This window comes from Rhamphochromis sp. 'chilingali' (genome assembly GCF_963969265.1).
Source record: "Rhamphochromis sp. 'chilingali' genome assembly, chromosome: 17".
NCBI lineage: Eukaryota > Metazoa > Chordata > Actinopteri > Cichliformes > Cichlidae > Rhamphochromis > Rhamphochromis sp. 'chilingali'.
In genome coordinates this window covers 9,518,680-9,537,245 of record NC_137944.1, presented here as the reverse complement: position 1 = coordinate 9,537,245, position 18,566 = coordinate 9,518,680, and the positions used below count along the sequence as shown (strand labels likewise).

Sequence of the window (18,566 nt, the reverse complement as noted above, 5' to 3'; positions counted from 1 at the left end):
ATAAAGGACTGAGCAACGAACCACATCTGGCACTTCTGGGACTGCGAAATCACAACGGGTGGGAGGAGAGCATGGTGTGATGCCATCATCTGTCGGCCATCATCAATGTTAAAACAAAGTGACGTGAAGACTGATTCTCAAGAAAGACCAGGATGCAGTACAATCCTTCCACTCCTGCATCGTATAATGCTTACACAAGTACATTTGAAAAGCTTCGAAACTTTTATGTTTTTGTATTTTACCAACATCAGAGCTGGTATGATCACTATTTAAGAAAGATTTGTTTTAATGTAACAAAATGGTCAATTAATTTAAAGCTAAATGTAAGCCAACAACATACGTTAAAAGTGACACCTCTTATGTAAGCAGCTTTACAAAGCTTTTGAGCCTATTTTAGCTACTTGTTTTGGTTTCGCTGTTCATTTGTTTTGGTTTATTCGCACTGCTCTCATTGAGACTGTTTAGCAAAAAGTGGAGCCTGACTGATTTATTGGCAGTCCGATATTATTGGGTGATCTTAGCTATTTGGTGATCTATTGGCACCAGCATTCAACAAATTACCAGAGGGTATTCTGCAACTTCCTAGGTGGCAACACGTTTGGAATATCACAAGCACAATAACTATCTGCTCTGACCAGAGTTGGCAGAGCATGAACAAGAATAAAAGTTTCTTGTTTAGGCCAAGTTACTAGTAGCTCATAACCTAAGATAGATGCTGTTCATTACCCAGGCTTCTGTCATAAAATGGAACTCATTTGCCATTTTGGTTAAAGCCCAATGTATATAAGATTATATGTATATAGGTCCTATATACATATAATCCTATATACATATAATCCTATATTATAGGATTATATGTATATAGGATTTTTAAGATCAATGTCAGTAACAATATTTGGTGATTTTAAAAATCCAAAATATTCTAATATATCAGCCAGGTTTTGTTTTTTTTGCTCTTTTAGACACACGAAACATAAACAGATTTCCCTAACTTTTGTTATGTGTACTATACTCTTTGACGCTCTCCATTTAGCTGGTTGTTGCGTTTATGTATGGGGTTGCAAACGTATGTTTTCCTAATACTGCTGAGTGCCCTCTGGTGGAAAACTGTACAACGTAAAATAATGTACAATGTTAAATTTTCCCTTATTAGCAAATAGATCAGCAAATAGTTAACATCGGTCAATAATACTGGCCTACCAATAAAAATCAGATCGGCTCTATTTTTTGTTTTAAACCGAGAATTACGCAACTGTTACCCACTTCCAAATTCCTGGTATCATACTGGGAGTTGAATGAAACCTAAACAGCCCCACTAAGTAATGACAATATTCTTCAAATAGCTAGAAACACAACTTTAGATAAATGCTAATCTTGCTGAGGCAGTTGTTTGCCAACACTGCTGTGACTATACAGTATAAAAGGTTACAATAGGTCTTTTTTTTTAACATCAAAAGGATTCCTTTTGTAGAAGAACGAATAAGTTACAATAAACACGACCAAAACTCAAAAATAAATGAATAAAAATTAATAACAACACGGGCAGGGTTTGGTAATCTTTACAAAAGCGCTATTTTACAACAATTTCCTACATAAAAAACAAAAAGGTACGGAGCCTTGAGACATAATGGAGCGTTATAATACCTGCTTATTAAGCCATGTCTATTGTCTCAAAAACATTTTTAACTGTTGTCACAAATTTTCCGATGTTTGAATAAATAAAGTACATGCTGTCTAATTCAATTCAGTTTTATTTATACAGTGTCAAAATGACAACAACAGTTGCCTCAAGGAGCTTTATACTCTAAGGTCTAATCTTATCTTAATGAAGTCGCCACCGCCTATTAAGTATAAATTAACCTATCGATATATATTAATATTCTACCACATGTGACTATTCTGCAGTTGGCTGGTTAGGAGGATTATTTAACTATAATCACTGCAATATTTGATTATTTTAAATACTAGAAAAACAGAACAACAGTGAAAAAGAAAAAATGTGTAGGCCCACATTGAAATAGAGTAACTAGAAAGCTCTGCGGGCCACTTTGAGCCTTACCTATCCAAGAACAAATAAAATTAAAAGTATTCCATTTCATAACAAATAGCAGCCCAACAGCTTTGAATATAGTCAATTTTAATTTAATGAAGACAAACTATATATGTGTCTACATCCACTGCTATTGAGGTTCAGCAAAATCAAGAGTTTAATTTTCACATTCCTTTAGTGGTTTTGTGAAAAACAAAGGGAGCCACTGGTTTGAGACCGCATTGCCCACACAGCGTGATTGACAGGTATCACTGCATCACAGAGGCCAAAAAAAAAGCCCCACTGGTGCCAGCTACTGATCAGAACTGAGGCTGATTCTCAAACATGACCTCATGGTGATGTAATTAACACAGGGTGAAATCATAAATTGAAACCAAGTGCCTCGGAGCTAAAATGACTATGAAAAATAGGAAGGCTCTGCTAACACCCAGGCCGACCCCGGACTGCAATTTCTTTACCTGACATTGTACAACTATGATTCACTACAGAGCTCGTGCAAGACGATGCAACACAGAGAGGCAGGCAGACAGGGTTTTAAATCCTGAGCTGTTTTTGGGAACATGTTTAGCTTCACCAAAGCATAAAGACTGAGGCTTGTTCAAGGCCCTTTGCTCACTAGGGGGTCTGAAACTTATGGATAAGGACAAACATAGCAAGGCTATTAAGAGTTTAGTAGATTAAAGGGTTTAACAGTGTCACCTGTTAATATATAACAGGCAGGTATGAAGCATTATAAAAGATTAATTTTAGTGAAGGTTTAGAGTTTCCAGCCTCTTGTAGTGATGTTTGTGGTAGATTATGTATCTGTATCCTTATGAAAAAAAGGTCTCCTTTAAAATGAAACCAAAAGCCTGTTCTCCTGCGAACATCCATCATTGTTTTCAATCATTTTAAACGCAGCCTGAGAATTATCTCAACACTTCATGCCTGAAGGTCACAGTTTACCCACCTTTTAATAAACCAAAGCAGATAATCCAGCTACCATCAACCTCGCTGCTGGGAGCCTGTGGCATTTTTATGTCAACAGCTGATGCGCTCAGTGCTACCAGCTCATACGGAGTTGACAGGTAGGCTGCTGGAGTTGACACCTGTCAACGTTTACAATAAGGTGCTGTTCGGTTTGAACGAGCCTTCAGCTGGTGCCAGATGTGAGTGCTGCTGGCAGATAAGTCGATGCTCCTGTTGCTTTCTCTCTCTCTTTTTTTAATCACTTTCGGCTCACATAATGGCTCCAGCATGCCACAATAATTCCACCCTGCCTTTAATCTATGGAACCAGCAGCTCTCCTGCAGTCTGCCTCGGAGGCACATGAGCAGGCAACAGTCTGCTGTCCTACCTGTAGAGCAGAACAAGTGTAGGTATATGTGCGCAACGACGAACACTCACCAACTGATTTCAGTGCGCTTCAGGCGAGGGGGGGCATAAGGGACCTCCAAGGAGTAAGAAGTTGGAATTAGCCGCCAGCCACCATCTTCCGCAGGGACGAAGAAGAGAATGTGCGCAGTGTCAAGGAGTCCGTCCGATACGACACACCACACCGCCTCATTCCAGATGACAGCGCCGGACCCGCGGCACGGTGGACTAAATGATGAGCGGTGACAGCACACGGACAGAGGAACGCTTCACTGCGCGCTCAGCAGCGGCAACAAGGAGGCGGGTCAAGACGCACGTGCTTAGGCCGGGAGATACAGGAAGAGAGGGTAACTCGGCCTTCAAAATAAGAGCAACAGCAAGCGTTAGAAAAAGTAGACAAGATGACAGAAACAGAAAGATTCATTGAATATATGGATTAAAAAAAATAAAGCAGTACTTAGTTGTAATGTCAAGTAATTTTACAATGACAGCAAATCCGCTTTGTATTTAGTGGACGACAGTGACAGCCATAAAAAGTTAAAAACAAGCAGGAGGGATTTGGAAAGCTTGAAGAGTTTGACTAAATAAAATAGAAAATGTGAAAACAACCAATTAAAAATATGCAAATAGCATATAGATGATTTATTATTATTATTATTGATAATAGGGCTGCCACAAACGATTATTTTGATAGTCGACTAGTCACCGATTATTTTTGCAATTAGTCGACTAATCAGATCATCATCCATTAGACGTAAAACTACAGCTTATTGCACCAGCAGCATCTGCTCTTATATAACTATCATTAGCTTACAGCTTTAAGTATTTAAGGTCTGTGCTAACTAAAAATAAAGACAAGATGATCGTTTATTAAATTTTAATGAAATTTGCAGATTGTTTCGGTGAAGTTTAATAAACTCCTTGCTATCTAAAATATAACAGGACACTGGAGTATATTCTGGAGCATCTCACACTTCTGATAATCAGCTGTCTGCTTGACGTTTATTCAGCTGTGTAAAAACTATAACTTTAATCTCAGCCAAACCGATTTACTCAGGAACAAATAAAATACTAAAAAAAAAAAAAGCCAAACAATAACATTTTAAGTTATCTAAGTGACTCATATATATTTAACCTGAGTAGCGAAAGACAGCGGTGGGTTTGAAAACGATTTGCGGGGAGTCCGGTGTTCTCACGGCGCTAGTGAGCCTAGCCCCCGGCTCGCTAACGAGCTAGTGGGTAACAGATGTCTCCAAAACGTCGGAGCGCTTTTGAAAATATGTGGTGTCCTGATAAACTGAGCAGATATTTGAGGTTTACACAGCTACATTCTCGCCTGAAAATATGTTAAACGTTTATTTTGTGACCCAGAAAGAATAATAAGAGTAACATTAAAACTAACCAGCTGCCGCCATTGTTGGAAACTGCGCTGGGCCGCGCTATGAATTCTGGGATATGAATTCTGCTGCTTCTTCTTCTTCTTCTTCTTCTTCGGGGTTTAACGGTAGCTGACATCCTTGTACATGCAATGCTGCCATCTTCTGTTTCAGTCCGTTATTACACTCTTAAATCCTGCCACTTATTCCTGCGTCTTTTGTGATCGTACAAAGTTTCAAACGACGCGTCGACTATTAAATCAGTCGTCGACGATTTTGATAGTCGACGTAATCGTGACTAGTCGACAAATCGTGGCAGCCCTAATTGATAACAACAACAACAACAACAACAACAACAACAACAACAATAACATAAGTTAAAGGGCAGACTTGTGCAGCTGAGTGTAAGGAGGTGCAAAGTGCAAACCAAAACACAAGTGTACAAGAATGGCAACCTTACATAATAACCTTTGTAAGCCTTTGGCTACTGTATCATTTTCTACTTACCAAATAGATATTGACCCTCTTCTCTTCCTTAATTTTTGAAAACCCTTCATGACAAAATTATCGCAGATGTTTAACAATCATGAAATCAACACAAACCAATTATCGTGATCAAAACAGATTCCACCTCTTAATATTATTGATTTTGCCTTCTGTAATCTGTTTTCTACAGTCATTGATCTGAATAGCTTTATTTTATTTTGAAGGTAATTTGCTACAATTTCCGTTGTTACTTTTCTTTTCTGGGCTTAGTCTTGTGGCTCAAAGGTTTGTACCATTGTTTTATGAGTGAGGGGTGCGCCTTTTTTATACGTTCAGATGATCAGAAGCAGTATCACTTGTTTACATGCCCTTTGACTAAATCAGATAAGTCCACCATATGTCTTTAGTCCTAAATACCACAAATATTTCAATCCTTCCTACTGCAGAGATTGCAGTGAGACTGCAATATGCATGCCAAGGCTGTTTAAGGCTTCCACCTTAAAACATTAAGAGAAGAAGAGCGATGCTGTAATGGCAAAGCGCTTTCTGAGGTTGTTTTAGTCAACAGGCAATTTTACACTCTAAATACGTTGTTCAGTGGACCTCTTATTATCAAATGGCATCTAGAACAAGTCTAATGACAGGACACGGAATGTTTGGAAAAACATCGGATTGATTATAGTCATGATTTTATGTATCAAAGGGTTTGATTTGAACATCTTTTTATCTGGTAGAGAAAGCAAGTGTGAAGAGGCGGAAAATAGATCCTTGCACCGTAACAAATTACTCACAGCTGAACACCTTCACCGCGTCCCTGAAGGTCAGGCACACAAACAGATGGAGGTTTGCACCCTACTGCTTTAAACTCACCTTCAGTTTTTTTTAAATTTACTTTTACTTTTTCTTTTCTTTTTTTATTTGTGCTGTAAGCTGTAATAAATCAAATAAACATGTATTTAACATTTCTTTACCACTATGACATTAAATGTTAAGGCATTTAAAGGAACACTATAAAATGATCGCTAGAATTAAAATGTCAATAAAATGGATGACGACACAACACCCTATGGTTTTAGAGAACACTCATTAAAACAGATACGCTATACAACATAATAGGAAACATGTTTTTCATATAATAAAATCATTGTTAATAATAATAATACTATTTAATATTGTCTTTCTGCTTTTTTAATGACTATTCTTTTTACTTGACCATAGTTCACTGAGAAATTTAGTAGGGAATTCTAAGAAAACGTGATATACGTTTGGGTTTAGGTGTTTGAAGGCCTGTAAAAGAAGGGCATTTTCGCTATTGCGCATTAGCACATAATTGGCCACATTTCTGGAGGGACAACTCACGGATCCAATCACAATAGGTTTTGGATGGCCAAAAGCCAAATATCTGGTTATTAACAGTAACGCCCCAGAGAAAACTGTCATGCGCGCAGTTTTACCCAATTTAGCCAAACAGTGCCGGAAGTACAGTCGATTAGGCGTCAAAGTAAAACAGAGCAGCCACAGTTTTAACAGCAACAGAACGTTCCGCGGATTATTTGTATTTCATATGAGGGTGTAAACTAATGCAAAAATGTATGATTAACTGAAATATTTGTGTTTTCAGTTATGGATTATCCCTGAATTGTGTACGTGCAGACAAAGAATTTTTTTAATTTGAAAATCTCGTGCGGACGTCTGTCACTGTGTTCCGTATAATTAACCTTACTCCATTGTTTTGCGTCAGTTTCTTCCTGAACTTTTCGAGCTTTGAGGACTTTTACCGAGACTTTTACGGAATTAAAACATCATGGGTGCTTGTTTGGCTCTGGGTTCACTCGGAAGTTGTGTAAGTATACATTTGCCAGTTGTCGTGTTGGCAAATGAAATACGTAGTAGTTTTTAAACGTCTTTATTTCTTTGTTTTTATCTAATTCTTTTGCCTTGCTTTACTAGGCAGGCCGACATTAGGCAAGGGAAATGACACAACTTCAAGTGAAACCGCTAAAATTAGATTCGTTTCCTTTAGCCTACTGACAAACTCAACACTACACATGTCCTGTGACATTTACTTTGATCTTATACTTTCTTTAATGTTCTAAAGAAATCTGTGCTGGATAGTTGGATTCGAGGGACGTCGGAATTATCAACTTTCTGAAGCGTTTTAGCAGATAACGTGAGTAACTTGGTTTAGTGTTTTAGAGTGACTATGAATGGTGAGTTTAGACACGTGGAGAGAGGTTTGCGGCTACGACCCACATCATTTCAGTCAGTACATCAGTAGACGACGCAGCTAGCTGTCCAAGGTGGAGTTTCCGGAGTTTCCCCAGATATAAAGTCACGTGCCACATTAAAAAAAAACAGCATCACTGTTTGTGCTGTTCATGTGCAAATGATGATCTAGTTTTTGAGACTTCTGACACAACATATTGTGATGAAAACCAACGTTTTTAATGACTTGTTCAAACTGAAATCAAACGTAAGTGAAGACGTCATTCAGTGGGAACTGATTAGATTACCTCTCGGCAATTTGAAGATTGTGATCCGTGTTTCAAAGCATATACAAAACCTCCAAGACAACGTCATTTTGAGTTTTTCAAGCACTACTTTAACATTTTATTTGTTTATTTTAACTGCCATATTCAAATATCGGATCCAGGGTCGGTAGCTAACATTAAATCCTGTCACATGTTAGAACATTTAAAGTATGAGAGATGGTTCTGCAAGGAAAATGTAGCGAACGAATGTCCTAAAACAAAATCCAAGGTCGCAGCTTTTGAACTTTTGACTTTTTAACACACTCAGATGTCGTCACTTCCTCATCGCGGTGTCATCTAAAGTAACAGTGGTGTGTTTTGGGCGCAGGAATACGTTGTGATGGTGAGCCATAGATCACGTCAACCAAAACCGAAACTTTTTTTTTCTCATTCTGATGACCACATTTGCCAAGAAGAGGAAATCATTCATGCTGTTAAGGACAGAGTCTGAGATTTATTGCAGTTTCTAAGAGCTGGAAATGTGGAAATGACTACAGTTTGAAAAATAGTGCAGTATTCTGATTTCAAGAAGCCAGACATTGCTTTTTCACTCTCTTTGTTAGTCCAATCGTTGTACCTGTTTATTTAATGGGGAGTGTTTTTTTGTTTTGCTTATCTTTTTGTTTGTTGACACAGTAACGCTGACCTAAAAATTATTCAAGCATAAAAAGGCACCTTAGTCAGAGAGTTGAACCATTTTTGTGTCTACACATAACAGATACATTAGCAAAGAAAACAACTGCCGATTCCTGGTGTTCCTGGATAAAAACAGAACACACTACCAGTCATGGATTGGCCTCCGCAGAGCTCAGACCTCAACATTAGTGAAGCAGCAGCAGTGGGATCATCCTGACAGGAAACAAAGTAAAAGGCTGGTAACATCCAAAGAAGAGCTTTCAATGACCTTCAGCAAGCCTGGAGAACTATTCCTGCAGATGAAGGAAATGACAAGAAAGCCTGCCTAAGAGTGATGAGGCTGTGTTAAAGAATGAAGGTGGTCATACCAAATACTGCCGTTCAAGCGGTTTTTCTCTAAATGTGGCACTAAATCCACCTTCTGGAAGAGATTCTAGGTGTGCTGAAGTTTGCCATTCACCTTTTCTCATGTTGTACAGTAAAACCAAAATATTTAATTAGCTGACATGCATGGCAATCACAGCCGGTTTCTTCTGGCAGTCTTGGAGAAACTTCACGATTGGGTTTAATACATGTGTCACTGACTTGGTCAGCTGTTCAGTTCATGCTGTTTGTTGCCAGCACTCTGTGGCACAGGCCCGGCTCAGCCGTAGAAACCGAATGCTTTTCAGCGCAGCTGCAGTGTTTACACCCTGGGCTCGTGTCCTCTGGAGCATGCTTATATTTAGTGAAGGATGGCTGCTCTCAGCTACAGTCTCCGCCTCGGTGCTTCATGCACCTCTCAGCAGCAAGCGCGTGAATCATGCAGAAGTCCTGCGTGATCCGGTTTGCAGCGCCGGATCAGAAACAGACAGGAGGAGAGATTTGTTATGGTGGCATCTCTAATCACAGACTTGATTAGTACCACAGGAAGGAAAAAATGGCTTGTCATTGCTCTCCTGAAAACATGCAGAAGAAAGAGAAAGATGGTTGCCCCTGACAGCAGCAGCAGTATCTTTTTTTGTTGTTTTTGTTTCCCCCCCCTCCTAACCACAGTGTTTGCAAGCCATGCATGCATTATCCTGATTATCCTACACTCCCCGAGTCCAATCCCTGAGTTGCATAAAATATGAAGCTGTCCTGATATTTCTCTCTTTCGTCCTTCTCCAGGCATCCTGTTTGTGCGGCTCGGCCTCCTGCCTGCTGTCATCATGTTGCCCTTCCACATACAACTCCACCATCAGCCGGCTGGCCTTCTCCTTCCTGCTGCTGCTGGGCACGCTGGTGTCCATCATCATGATTCTGCCAGGCATGGAGGAAAATCTTAAAAAGGTTGAATGAGATTTAATGGCTATGAAAACAGTTTATTAACCGCTGTAATCCATCAACACAGATATTTCAAAGTGACCTAACTGGATGTTTGAATTGGGTTATTTTATCCCAGAGCTTCCTGATAAATCTAGATGAATCAGTTGTACCCCACCGTTGCCCTTTCACCCTTTAATTTCCTATTTGCGTTCACGTCAGATTCCAGGGTTCTGCGTCGGCGGTTCGCACATAATTGGCATAGAGAACAAGGTGAACTGTGACATCATCGTGGGCTACAAGTCTGTGTACCGCATGTGCTTTGCCATGGCCTGCTTCTTCTTCCTCTTCTCCATCATCATGATCCGAGTGCGCAGCAGCAAGGATCCCCGAGCAGCCATCCAGAACGGGTTAGTGCTGCAGCTTTGTTTTCTCTGCTCCACGTTGCCACAGCATGCTGCCCTCTGGTGGCCAAATGTGGACACTGCACCTTTTAAGAATGCATTTACACAAACACTGATAAACCGGTTTGCTGTGTGTACATAGATGGAATAACATTGATTTTTTTCCCCTCAGTTTCTGGTTCTTCAAGTTTCTGGTGCTGGTTGGTATAACTGTGGGAGCGTTCTTCATTCCAGATGGAGACTTTAATACAGGTATGGTTTTAGCCACAGTGAGGACAGTTCTGATAAAATTCGAGCTTGAATCTTAATGCCCGTAGTTAAACTTTTTGAAATTCTGTGAAAATGGAAACTTAAAGTGGGGACTTATATTAGTATTCAGTTACATACCATTGTATTAGTCCATAACTGATGTAGAGTATGACATTCAGTAGTATCTACATGTTTTTTTTGATATGTCTAAAACTTGGTATGAACCCAGTAGTCTTGGCATAAATTTCCCACAATGCTATGCAGCATTGACAGATTCCTGGACAGCGACAGAGAAGAGAGCTGAGCTCTAACGTCAGTAACTCATAAAATTAAGTCTTTCAGTATAAAAGTTTTAGCTTTGTTGTGATAGATCTTTCAGAGTTGTTTATCAGTACAGGGCTTATCTCACATGAATTTGCATTACCATGGAAACGTGTCTTATCTGTTAGGCCTGATCAGATTTTAATGACGATGCTCCTGATCCAGATTCATGTTGTTGTAAACAAATGTCTGTAACACCACACAGAGAGCAAACTTGTGGAAAGTTAACCGATCTCATTCTGTCTGCTACAAGTGTGGTATTACTTCGGCATGGTGGGCTCCTTCATCTTCATCATCATCCAGCTCATCCTACTGATTGACTTTGCCCATTCCTGGAACCAGTCCTGGCTCGAGAAGGCGGAGGAAGGAAACACCAAGTGCTGGTTTGCAGGTATAATACTACCAGATCTTCAAGTGATAGTTCTGTGGAGAAGCTGGAGTTTCCCAGATAAGGGATAGTACGGGATATTATGTAAGATTAGGCTATGTATAATACTACATGTACTACTTTTTTTTTTCCTTAATCATTATACAGATAATTTATCTGCATAAAAGCCACTGAACTAACTTTGAGGTTGTGCTGTAAAAGTCGAGGATTTTGATCAAGAAGCTGATACTTCAGTGAGTCAGTGTTACTATACGACCCAGCACTTTAAAACGATTGTCTCTGATTCTGTTCTTGTGTTGTCCCCACAGCTCTCCTCTCCGTCACCTTCATCAACTACGCTTTGGCGTTTACAGCCATTGTGCTCTTCTATATCTTTTACACCCAACTTGACGACTGCACAGAGCACAAAGTCTTCATCAGCCTCAACCTCATATTCTGCATCATTGTGTCCATTGTGTCCATTCTGCCCAAAGTCCAGGTGATGTAGAAACTTGAGGAGATAGACTTCTATAATTTACAGAAAAAGCTGCTGCCACGTTAATGTGGTGGCCCTGAGAGGTCAGACGGATTGGAACTTAAGAAAAAACATGCAAAACACGACGGCAGTGATTCTGGGGTCGCAATAACACCACGGACCAGCTGCAGAAATCACAGAAAGGATTGCACTGAGATACACTTAGAAGCAACTGAGGGTTCATCAGTGTTGTGGGGAGAAAAAGATGCAAGTTTTAAACACATGATTCATATAACACCGTAGATACATTTGCTATTAGCTGTTCACTGTTAGCTTGTCACTTCCACAGCTGTTCTGTCATGGTACTGTCTCCCCAGAAACGTTGAACACAGAAACGCTGTTGTGTTTTGTAATTATTTTTTTGTAGCTTTTGCATCATTTTTTTCTTCTCTCTTTGCAGTGTGTTTTATTCAATTCCATTGTGTTTTGTGTGCTTTTGGAGCGCTTTTCTGTTTGCGGTGCATTTGACCTCTCAGGGCCACCGTATGTTAAAGCCCCGACAACTTCACTGGAGCATTGTCTGCCGCTCACTGTGCCGTAGCAAAGAAAGTGAGAAAAAAATCACTGAAAAGACTTTTCTCATGAGAAAAGATCAGTAATCAGGTGACTAATTCAGGCTATTACAGCTGTCCAGTGTAATGTTAAATTAAATTTGTTTGAGTTCACTTCTAACTTCAGTTACTTGCACTTGATGTGATTTTATTTGATAATGAGGTTTGTGTTAATGATAAAAGGACTTTGTGGGCTGGTACTATGATGGTGCTTCACTCAAACTGCATTTATACAAAAAAATATTCACTAACTGCTTTGTACACACTCACTCAGATGGATGTAGCAGGGGCAAGCTCAGTATCATGTCCAAAGACACAGACATGCAGACTGCAGGAGCAGGGCCACACCTTTGATTAACAGACGCTGCCTTCTTTTCTAACGTTTGGCTTTCTCCACGTCTCCACAGGAGGCACAGCCCACCTCAGGTCTGCTTCAGGCCTCCCTCATCTCCCTTTACACCATGTATGTCACCTGGTCAGCCATGACCAACAACCCCAGTAAGTCCAATAATTGAGCCACTGTATGGCTGCAGTGTATTCAAAGCTAAAGAAAACAAGTACACATGTTTTTAGAGCTACATGCTGTTGTGGTCTTAATGGAGACAATTCTCATCGCTAACTGTTAGTGCTCACCCAACTTCCTGCTTTCCCACCTCAGACCGGAAGTGTAACCCCAGCCTGTTGAGCTTGGTCCAATCCAGCAGCCCAACTCCAGCACCAGGACCCACCTCAGCCCCCGGCACCACCCAGTGGTGGGATGCGCAAGGCATCGTGGGATTGATCATTTTCCTGTTCTGCACTCTTTACGCCAGGTATTTTACTGCTGCTGCTGAAAGAAAAGAAGTGTTTGATGTATTATCAAGCTCTGTCTGTCAGTGGGGTCATAAAATATCAAAAATGCTTCAGATTGAAGCAAATCAACATGGTTAAACACACGATTGTGTTGATTAAGCAGCGGAAGTGTAAAAAAGGAACCCTGCTGTTCATCCAAATGACTATACTGGATTGTTGTAGTACATAAATGCTACTAGCTTTTAAAAAAAGACAATAAAACATATATGGAAGCATAGAGGATGTTTAAGTTGTGCTGCTGTTGATAGAGATTTTCAAGCGAGGTCATTGAGTCAGTGCAGGAAGAGAGATGAGCAGTAGCAGTAAAGAGGATTCAGACTCTCAGAATGTAAAACTTTAAGTAAGCCAGCAGATTTTACCTGCAATCTGGACTAAAACTGATTAGTCAAGTACTCGCAGAGTGTTCATATTTACTTATCAGACAGGTTCAGTGTTGTAAGCCCCAACCACCAAATTTCAGAAAGTATCACCTCCATGAACAGAAAACTTTTACGGGGTTAAAAGTTCATGTGACAACTGAGAGAGAGACAACTGCAGGATACATTTCTTCTTCGGTAGATACAAAAAGACCCATCAAACATGCTGGTGAATAATGGAGTGGCCAAAAATATAATTATTTGTTTGCATGTGGCATTGAATTGTTGCTGTAAAAAACTACTTTGTAATAAACACGCCACAAACTCCACACAGAGAAACGTAGAAAAAAAATGCATAAGAAATCTAAATATTCACTTAGTTCAAAATGGAAAGCAGTTCAAAACCAGTTTGTCTGCATCCACAATAAGAAGCTGCTGAAATTTGCTGCTGTCTGTGAAAAGTGAGTTTTTCATGCTGTTCCCCATCACAGCATCCGCTCATCCAACAATGCTCAAGTGAACAGACTGATGCAGACTGAGGAAGGTCAGGGTCTGACCGCCAGCGAAGAGGCCCCCGCGGGGGAGGACGGAGTCCGACGGGCTGTGGACAATGAGGAAGATGGAGTGACCTACAGCTACTCCTTCTTCCACTTCAGTCTCTTTCTGGCCTCGCTCTACATCATGATGACGCTCACAAACTGGTACAAGTAAGTATGTCCTGTTTGCTGCCACTACACCTTAAAGAGGTTCGCTTCTCTCCCAGTGCTGACTGTCTCTTGTGATTCTCTAGGCCTCACACTGACTACCACGCCATGCAGTCCAGCATGCCAGCCGTCTGGGTGAAGATCAGCTCCAGCTGGATCGGCTTGGGCCTCTATCTCTGGACTCTGGTGGCTCCGCTGGTGCTCCCTGACAGGGATTTCAGTTAAAAGCCGCCATCTGCACTTTTGCCATTTGTACCTTAAGTAAAGAAAGCTTTTGCTTAAACTTGTTCTGCTTGGATGTTGTACAGAAACAGAGCTTAAGAGCTTTAATCACATTCCAGTTTGTCACCTCAGGTAATTTTTCCTCATTCTCCACTGTTGCAAATATAATTGAAAGCACTATATGCCTTTTATAGGTCATTACCAAATGAATGCTGACTTCTATGGGGAATGGTGTTTCACTACATTTACATCATACTTTTTTTAATCATTGACTCTGTTTCAGTTTGATGGGAACATGTTTAGGTTTCTAAGATGTATTTGAGCTACCCTTTGTTTTTGTTTTTCACACTTTTGTCCACTTCACATATTGTGCCCTTTAAATGTTTTGCACACATTTGATATCTGTAAAAAATTTTGACATGTAGCTTTCACTCAATATAAGTAATAAAGCTGACATTCTTTTAAACCTGTATGCAGTAATATTACTGTCCTGCAGATGGTACTGTTCTCCCTTTAACTCCAGCATGATTAGCAACATTGTTTGATTTTAATTATTGCAAAGTCTATAAAGATGTGTTGTACTTTTATATATAGACTTTTTCAAATTTATTTATTAGGCTTCAAACACTTTATGCTGCCTGCTGAACTCTTGACTGGCAGACATTTCCAAATGCTTCACTGTTCGCCCTCCATTGATCACATGGTGCTGTGACGATGTTATTCACTGTGTTCCTTCTATGCGGAATTCTCTTGTCCAGCACAAACACAACCATTTGGCAAGTAGTGGTGGGGGAATGTGCTTTTTCCCATCACAAGATCAGCCTGAACAAGCTGCTTACACACAACTGTTTATTCAAGCTATCTTTTGGGGATGAGCAGCAAGTGACTGGCCTATAAAGTCTTGCCTGGAGACTGAACAGCATATTTTCTCTTCAATGTTCTCATGACATTTTTGAATATTTTTCCAACCACACAAAAATAAGATTTTCTTGCACTCTGGGTTACTCACAACCTCCCCCCCCTCCGCTACATACACTCCCTGTCCTACCTCTCTCCTGACCTCTTCCCCACATACTGACAAGGTTTGGAACCAAAAATTTCAAATATGGATTCATCACGCCATAAGATCTGTTGCCACTGATTATCAATCCAGTTCTTATGAAAACTAATTTGTGCAAACTGCACCATTCTATAGCAGGTTAAGTTTTTAATAGTTACATAATACCAAAACACATATGTAAACAACATTTATTTAGGGCAAAACAAATTGATATTTTAAACTCTTAGCATAATTTGTTAAAAAAACAAACCAAAAAAAAAAAAATCACAACATGACACAATAACATTAAGCCAGTGTTCCCATAAGGCTGACAGGTAACAGCTTTGTGGACATAGGTCACTAAACAGGTTAATTTGCTGCAATGACTGGTTATGGGAGTAATCTGGCGCTAGTACAGTTGCACACATTAAAAACCACAAAATGCAGAATTTCTGGTCAAAGTTGTGTTTTTGTGAATTGACCCATATTGATGTGGGTGACTGCATCCACAGCTCAGCTATGAGCAGCAGGCCAACCTAATGCTGTTATATAATGCAGAATGAGGCGCTGATCAGTTGCATAAGCCAGTTATAGGATCATGCTGTCATTGGGGACTCGCTGCTCTCCTCTCCCGGTAGTCCTTTGGTATTCTCAGCATTTCCCTAGGAGACCCTTCTCATCATCGTCATCACCATTGTCAACAGTGACTGCACCTCTAGTCTTTGGAGGGTTTGAAGAACCTGGCAACCCATGTGGAAATAAACAAAAAGTACCGCCCTGGAGCCCTGCGACATATTTTAATAGGCAGCCCCAGTAGTCTTCATTACACTCATGTAGGACTTTCATCACAGATCCAAGCATATGAGGACTAAACATCAAGATAAAGGAAGGCAAAATCCTGGAGTAAAAATATATTTAAAAGTTTCACATATTAAATTTCAGTATTCAAATCATCCATCGCTTCCGCTTATCCTTTTCAGGGTCGCGGGAGCCTATCCCAGCTGTCATAGGGCGAGAGGCAGGGGTACACCCTGGACAGGTCGCCAGTCTGTCGCAGGGCCAACACGCAGGGACAGACAACCATTCGCACTCACATTCACACCTAGTGGCAATTTGGATTATCCAATTAACCTATCCCCACAAGCTGCATGTCTTTGGACGGTGGGAGGAAGCCGGAGTACCCGGAGGGAACCCACGCAAACACGGGGAGAACATGCAAACTCCACACAGAAAGACCCCGGCCTGATGGTGGAATTGAACTCAGGACCTTCTTGCTGTGCGGCAACAGTGCTAACCACCGTGCCGCGCATTCAAATCAATAAAGTCAAATATGTTTTTGCATAATTAATGACTGCATCTCTCCTGCTAATGAGACTGCATTAAGAATGAGATCATTCTGCTGTCAACCCGTTTCAGCGATTCATTCTCTAAATCTTATTTTGTCATTTCACTATTTTGTTTTATTTTGCGCTGTAAATGCAGTGCGAGCCACTCAAAACGGAAAAAGTCCACATTCTTTGATTTAAGAAAACACAATGACGAATATAATATTCATGCCACAAATACAAATATATATATATATATATATATATATATATATATATATATATATATATATATATATATATATATATATATATATAACTCTCACGCGTCAGGAAAGAAATTATGTAGTTTAACATGAACGTAGTTTGTTTGTCTAATGTTGTTGGGCTGTAACATTACTGTAAGGTGACGGGTCTCCTGGTAGCGCGCCTAGGTTTGTGTCTTGCGCTCCAGCGGTGGCATGACGTAGCCCTCAATTAAGCTCGTCTTAATAATAAACACGCAAAGCGGAAATTAAGCGACTAGACCACCAGAATAACTGCACAGAAACGTCACCACGTTCGGATTTTATTGCTGTTTATTAGCAAAACCTGTTTTACTGGTTCACGTATACTTCTTAATAAGTTACAAATGATTTTGTGTTGAGGTGACTGGTGTTGCCTTAATTTTTGCTTCACTTCAGAAATATTATTACTGAAGGCTATTGAAGCTGTTCCTGCTTTCTTGTGCTTGTTTGTTTGAAAAGCAATGGCCGGAAATACTTCATTTTTAAATTACCGGACATTGACAGCAATGATGCTAGCGCGATGGCAAATTACAGCGTACACTTTTGGGGGAATTCGCTTCGTCCCGCTACAACTACCGCATCTGGACTGGACTAATTACGTTAGCTGGTAACAACTACGCTTCTTCTCCGCCTGGTGTGACACAGAAAGCTTCTGTCCGAGTCCACAGGATAGGGAGCCGGAATTCGGCAGCTGGAGGTGTTACGATAAATTAGCATAAATACTATTATCTGATGTGCTGTATGAGGTGTTACTGAATTATGCTAGTAACAAGCTAGCTAGAATGGCATGTGGCGATTCCGGTTTTAAATGTGACATTTGGCTGTCATGAGTGAAGCTTTAACCTAAGCCCATTGACTTTGGTTTATTTATTTGTTTTCAAACAAACGTTAAAGCTATAGTTTGTAAATAAAATAAGCGACGATTTATTTTCGTCCCGTCAACGCCACAAGACTAATGGCATGGTTTTTTTTCGCTTTTAGTTTGAACGCAAATCTGGTCATTTCCTGTCTCCTCTCGGACAACCTCGGTTGACTTAACGCAGCTGGTGAAGCAGTGGACGCACCGCAGGGAAGTGAAGTTGAGCATCCTGCAGGTAATGTAAGCTCATATATGGTGTCAAGGGGGCGTTGTTTGAAATATTACCATTTGTTGTGCTATTTTAGTGTATTTGTAGCATTGTACACGCCTTTGCTAAATAGTTGTAATCCAGCGTGTTTTTTCTAGTCGCTATTTGTTATGAATGGTAAAATTAAAATATAGTCAACATATGGTGACTAGCACGGGCAGAGCAGTCGGAGGACGCTTTTATGCGTTTGTAATATTTCCTGCTTGCACGATAGAAATGTACGCGGCTACCTGAGCTGCTGGTGGGCTTGCCCATTCCCAAAACTGGCTTCATTCATTGTCTGCGAGAGGGAGGAGGTGATGGTGGTGAGCTGCGGCAAGTCGGTCAGAAGTGAACATAAAGGGACAGGAAGTGCATTGATTTCAGCCTAAATTAACGCCTTGTGACATAGAATACGTGGGTAACTGGGGATAAAAGCAGCTGGGTGGTGTTAAAATTGTGTGTGAAGTGAACAGCGCGGAGCTGTGGTTGAGAAAAAAAAAACACAGGAGGAGAAGTGTTTGGGATTTTT

The 18,566-nt window shown here is 40.3% G+C and overlaps 3 protein-coding genes across 5 annotated transcripts in view; 2 read left to right on the top strand and 1 right to left on the bottom strand.

Annotated features, from left to right (window-relative positions):
- The window catches only part of pkib (protein kinase (cAMP-dependent, catalytic) inhibitor beta), a 30,407-nt gene extending 25,565 nt beyond the window's left edge, over positions 1-4,842 (bottom strand). For both annotated transcript variants that reach the window (XM_080863336.1, XM_080863335.1), the window contains exons 1-2: positions 4,806-4,842; positions 3,437-3,760 (exon numbers count right to left, since the gene is read on the bottom strand). The gene's annotated coding sequence lies outside the window, so the exon portion shown is untranslated. The remainder of the gene's footprint in view (positions 1-3,436; positions 3,761-4,805) is intronic.
- Positions 4,843-6,972: 2,130 nt separating this feature from the next.
- serinc2 (serine incorporator 2) lies at positions 6,973-14,743 on the top strand. Its single transcript, XM_080862862.1, has 10 exons — positions 6,973-7,108; positions 9,582-9,743; positions 9,939-10,126; positions 10,293-10,372; positions 10,944-11,081; positions 11,387-11,556; positions 12,551-12,641; positions 12,802-12,955; positions 13,843-14,058; positions 14,142-14,743. The coding sequence occupies exons 1-10, from the start codon at positions 7,070-7,072 to the stop codon at positions 14,278-14,280; spliced, it is 1,377 nt and encodes a 458-aa protein (XP_080718988.1). The 5' UTR covers positions 6,973-7,069; the 3' UTR covers positions 14,281-14,743.
- Positions 14,744-17,487: 2,744 nt separating this feature from the next.
- Positions 17,488-18,566, top strand: part of hivep3a (HIVEP zinc finger 3a) — a 54,246-nt gene continuing 53,167 nt past the window's right edge. For both annotated transcript variants that reach the window (XM_080862706.1, XM_080862707.1), the window contains exons 1-2: positions 17,488-17,625; positions 17,910-18,022. The gene's annotated coding sequence lies outside the window, so the exon portion shown is untranslated. The remainder of the gene's footprint in view (positions 17,626-17,909; positions 18,023-18,566) is intronic.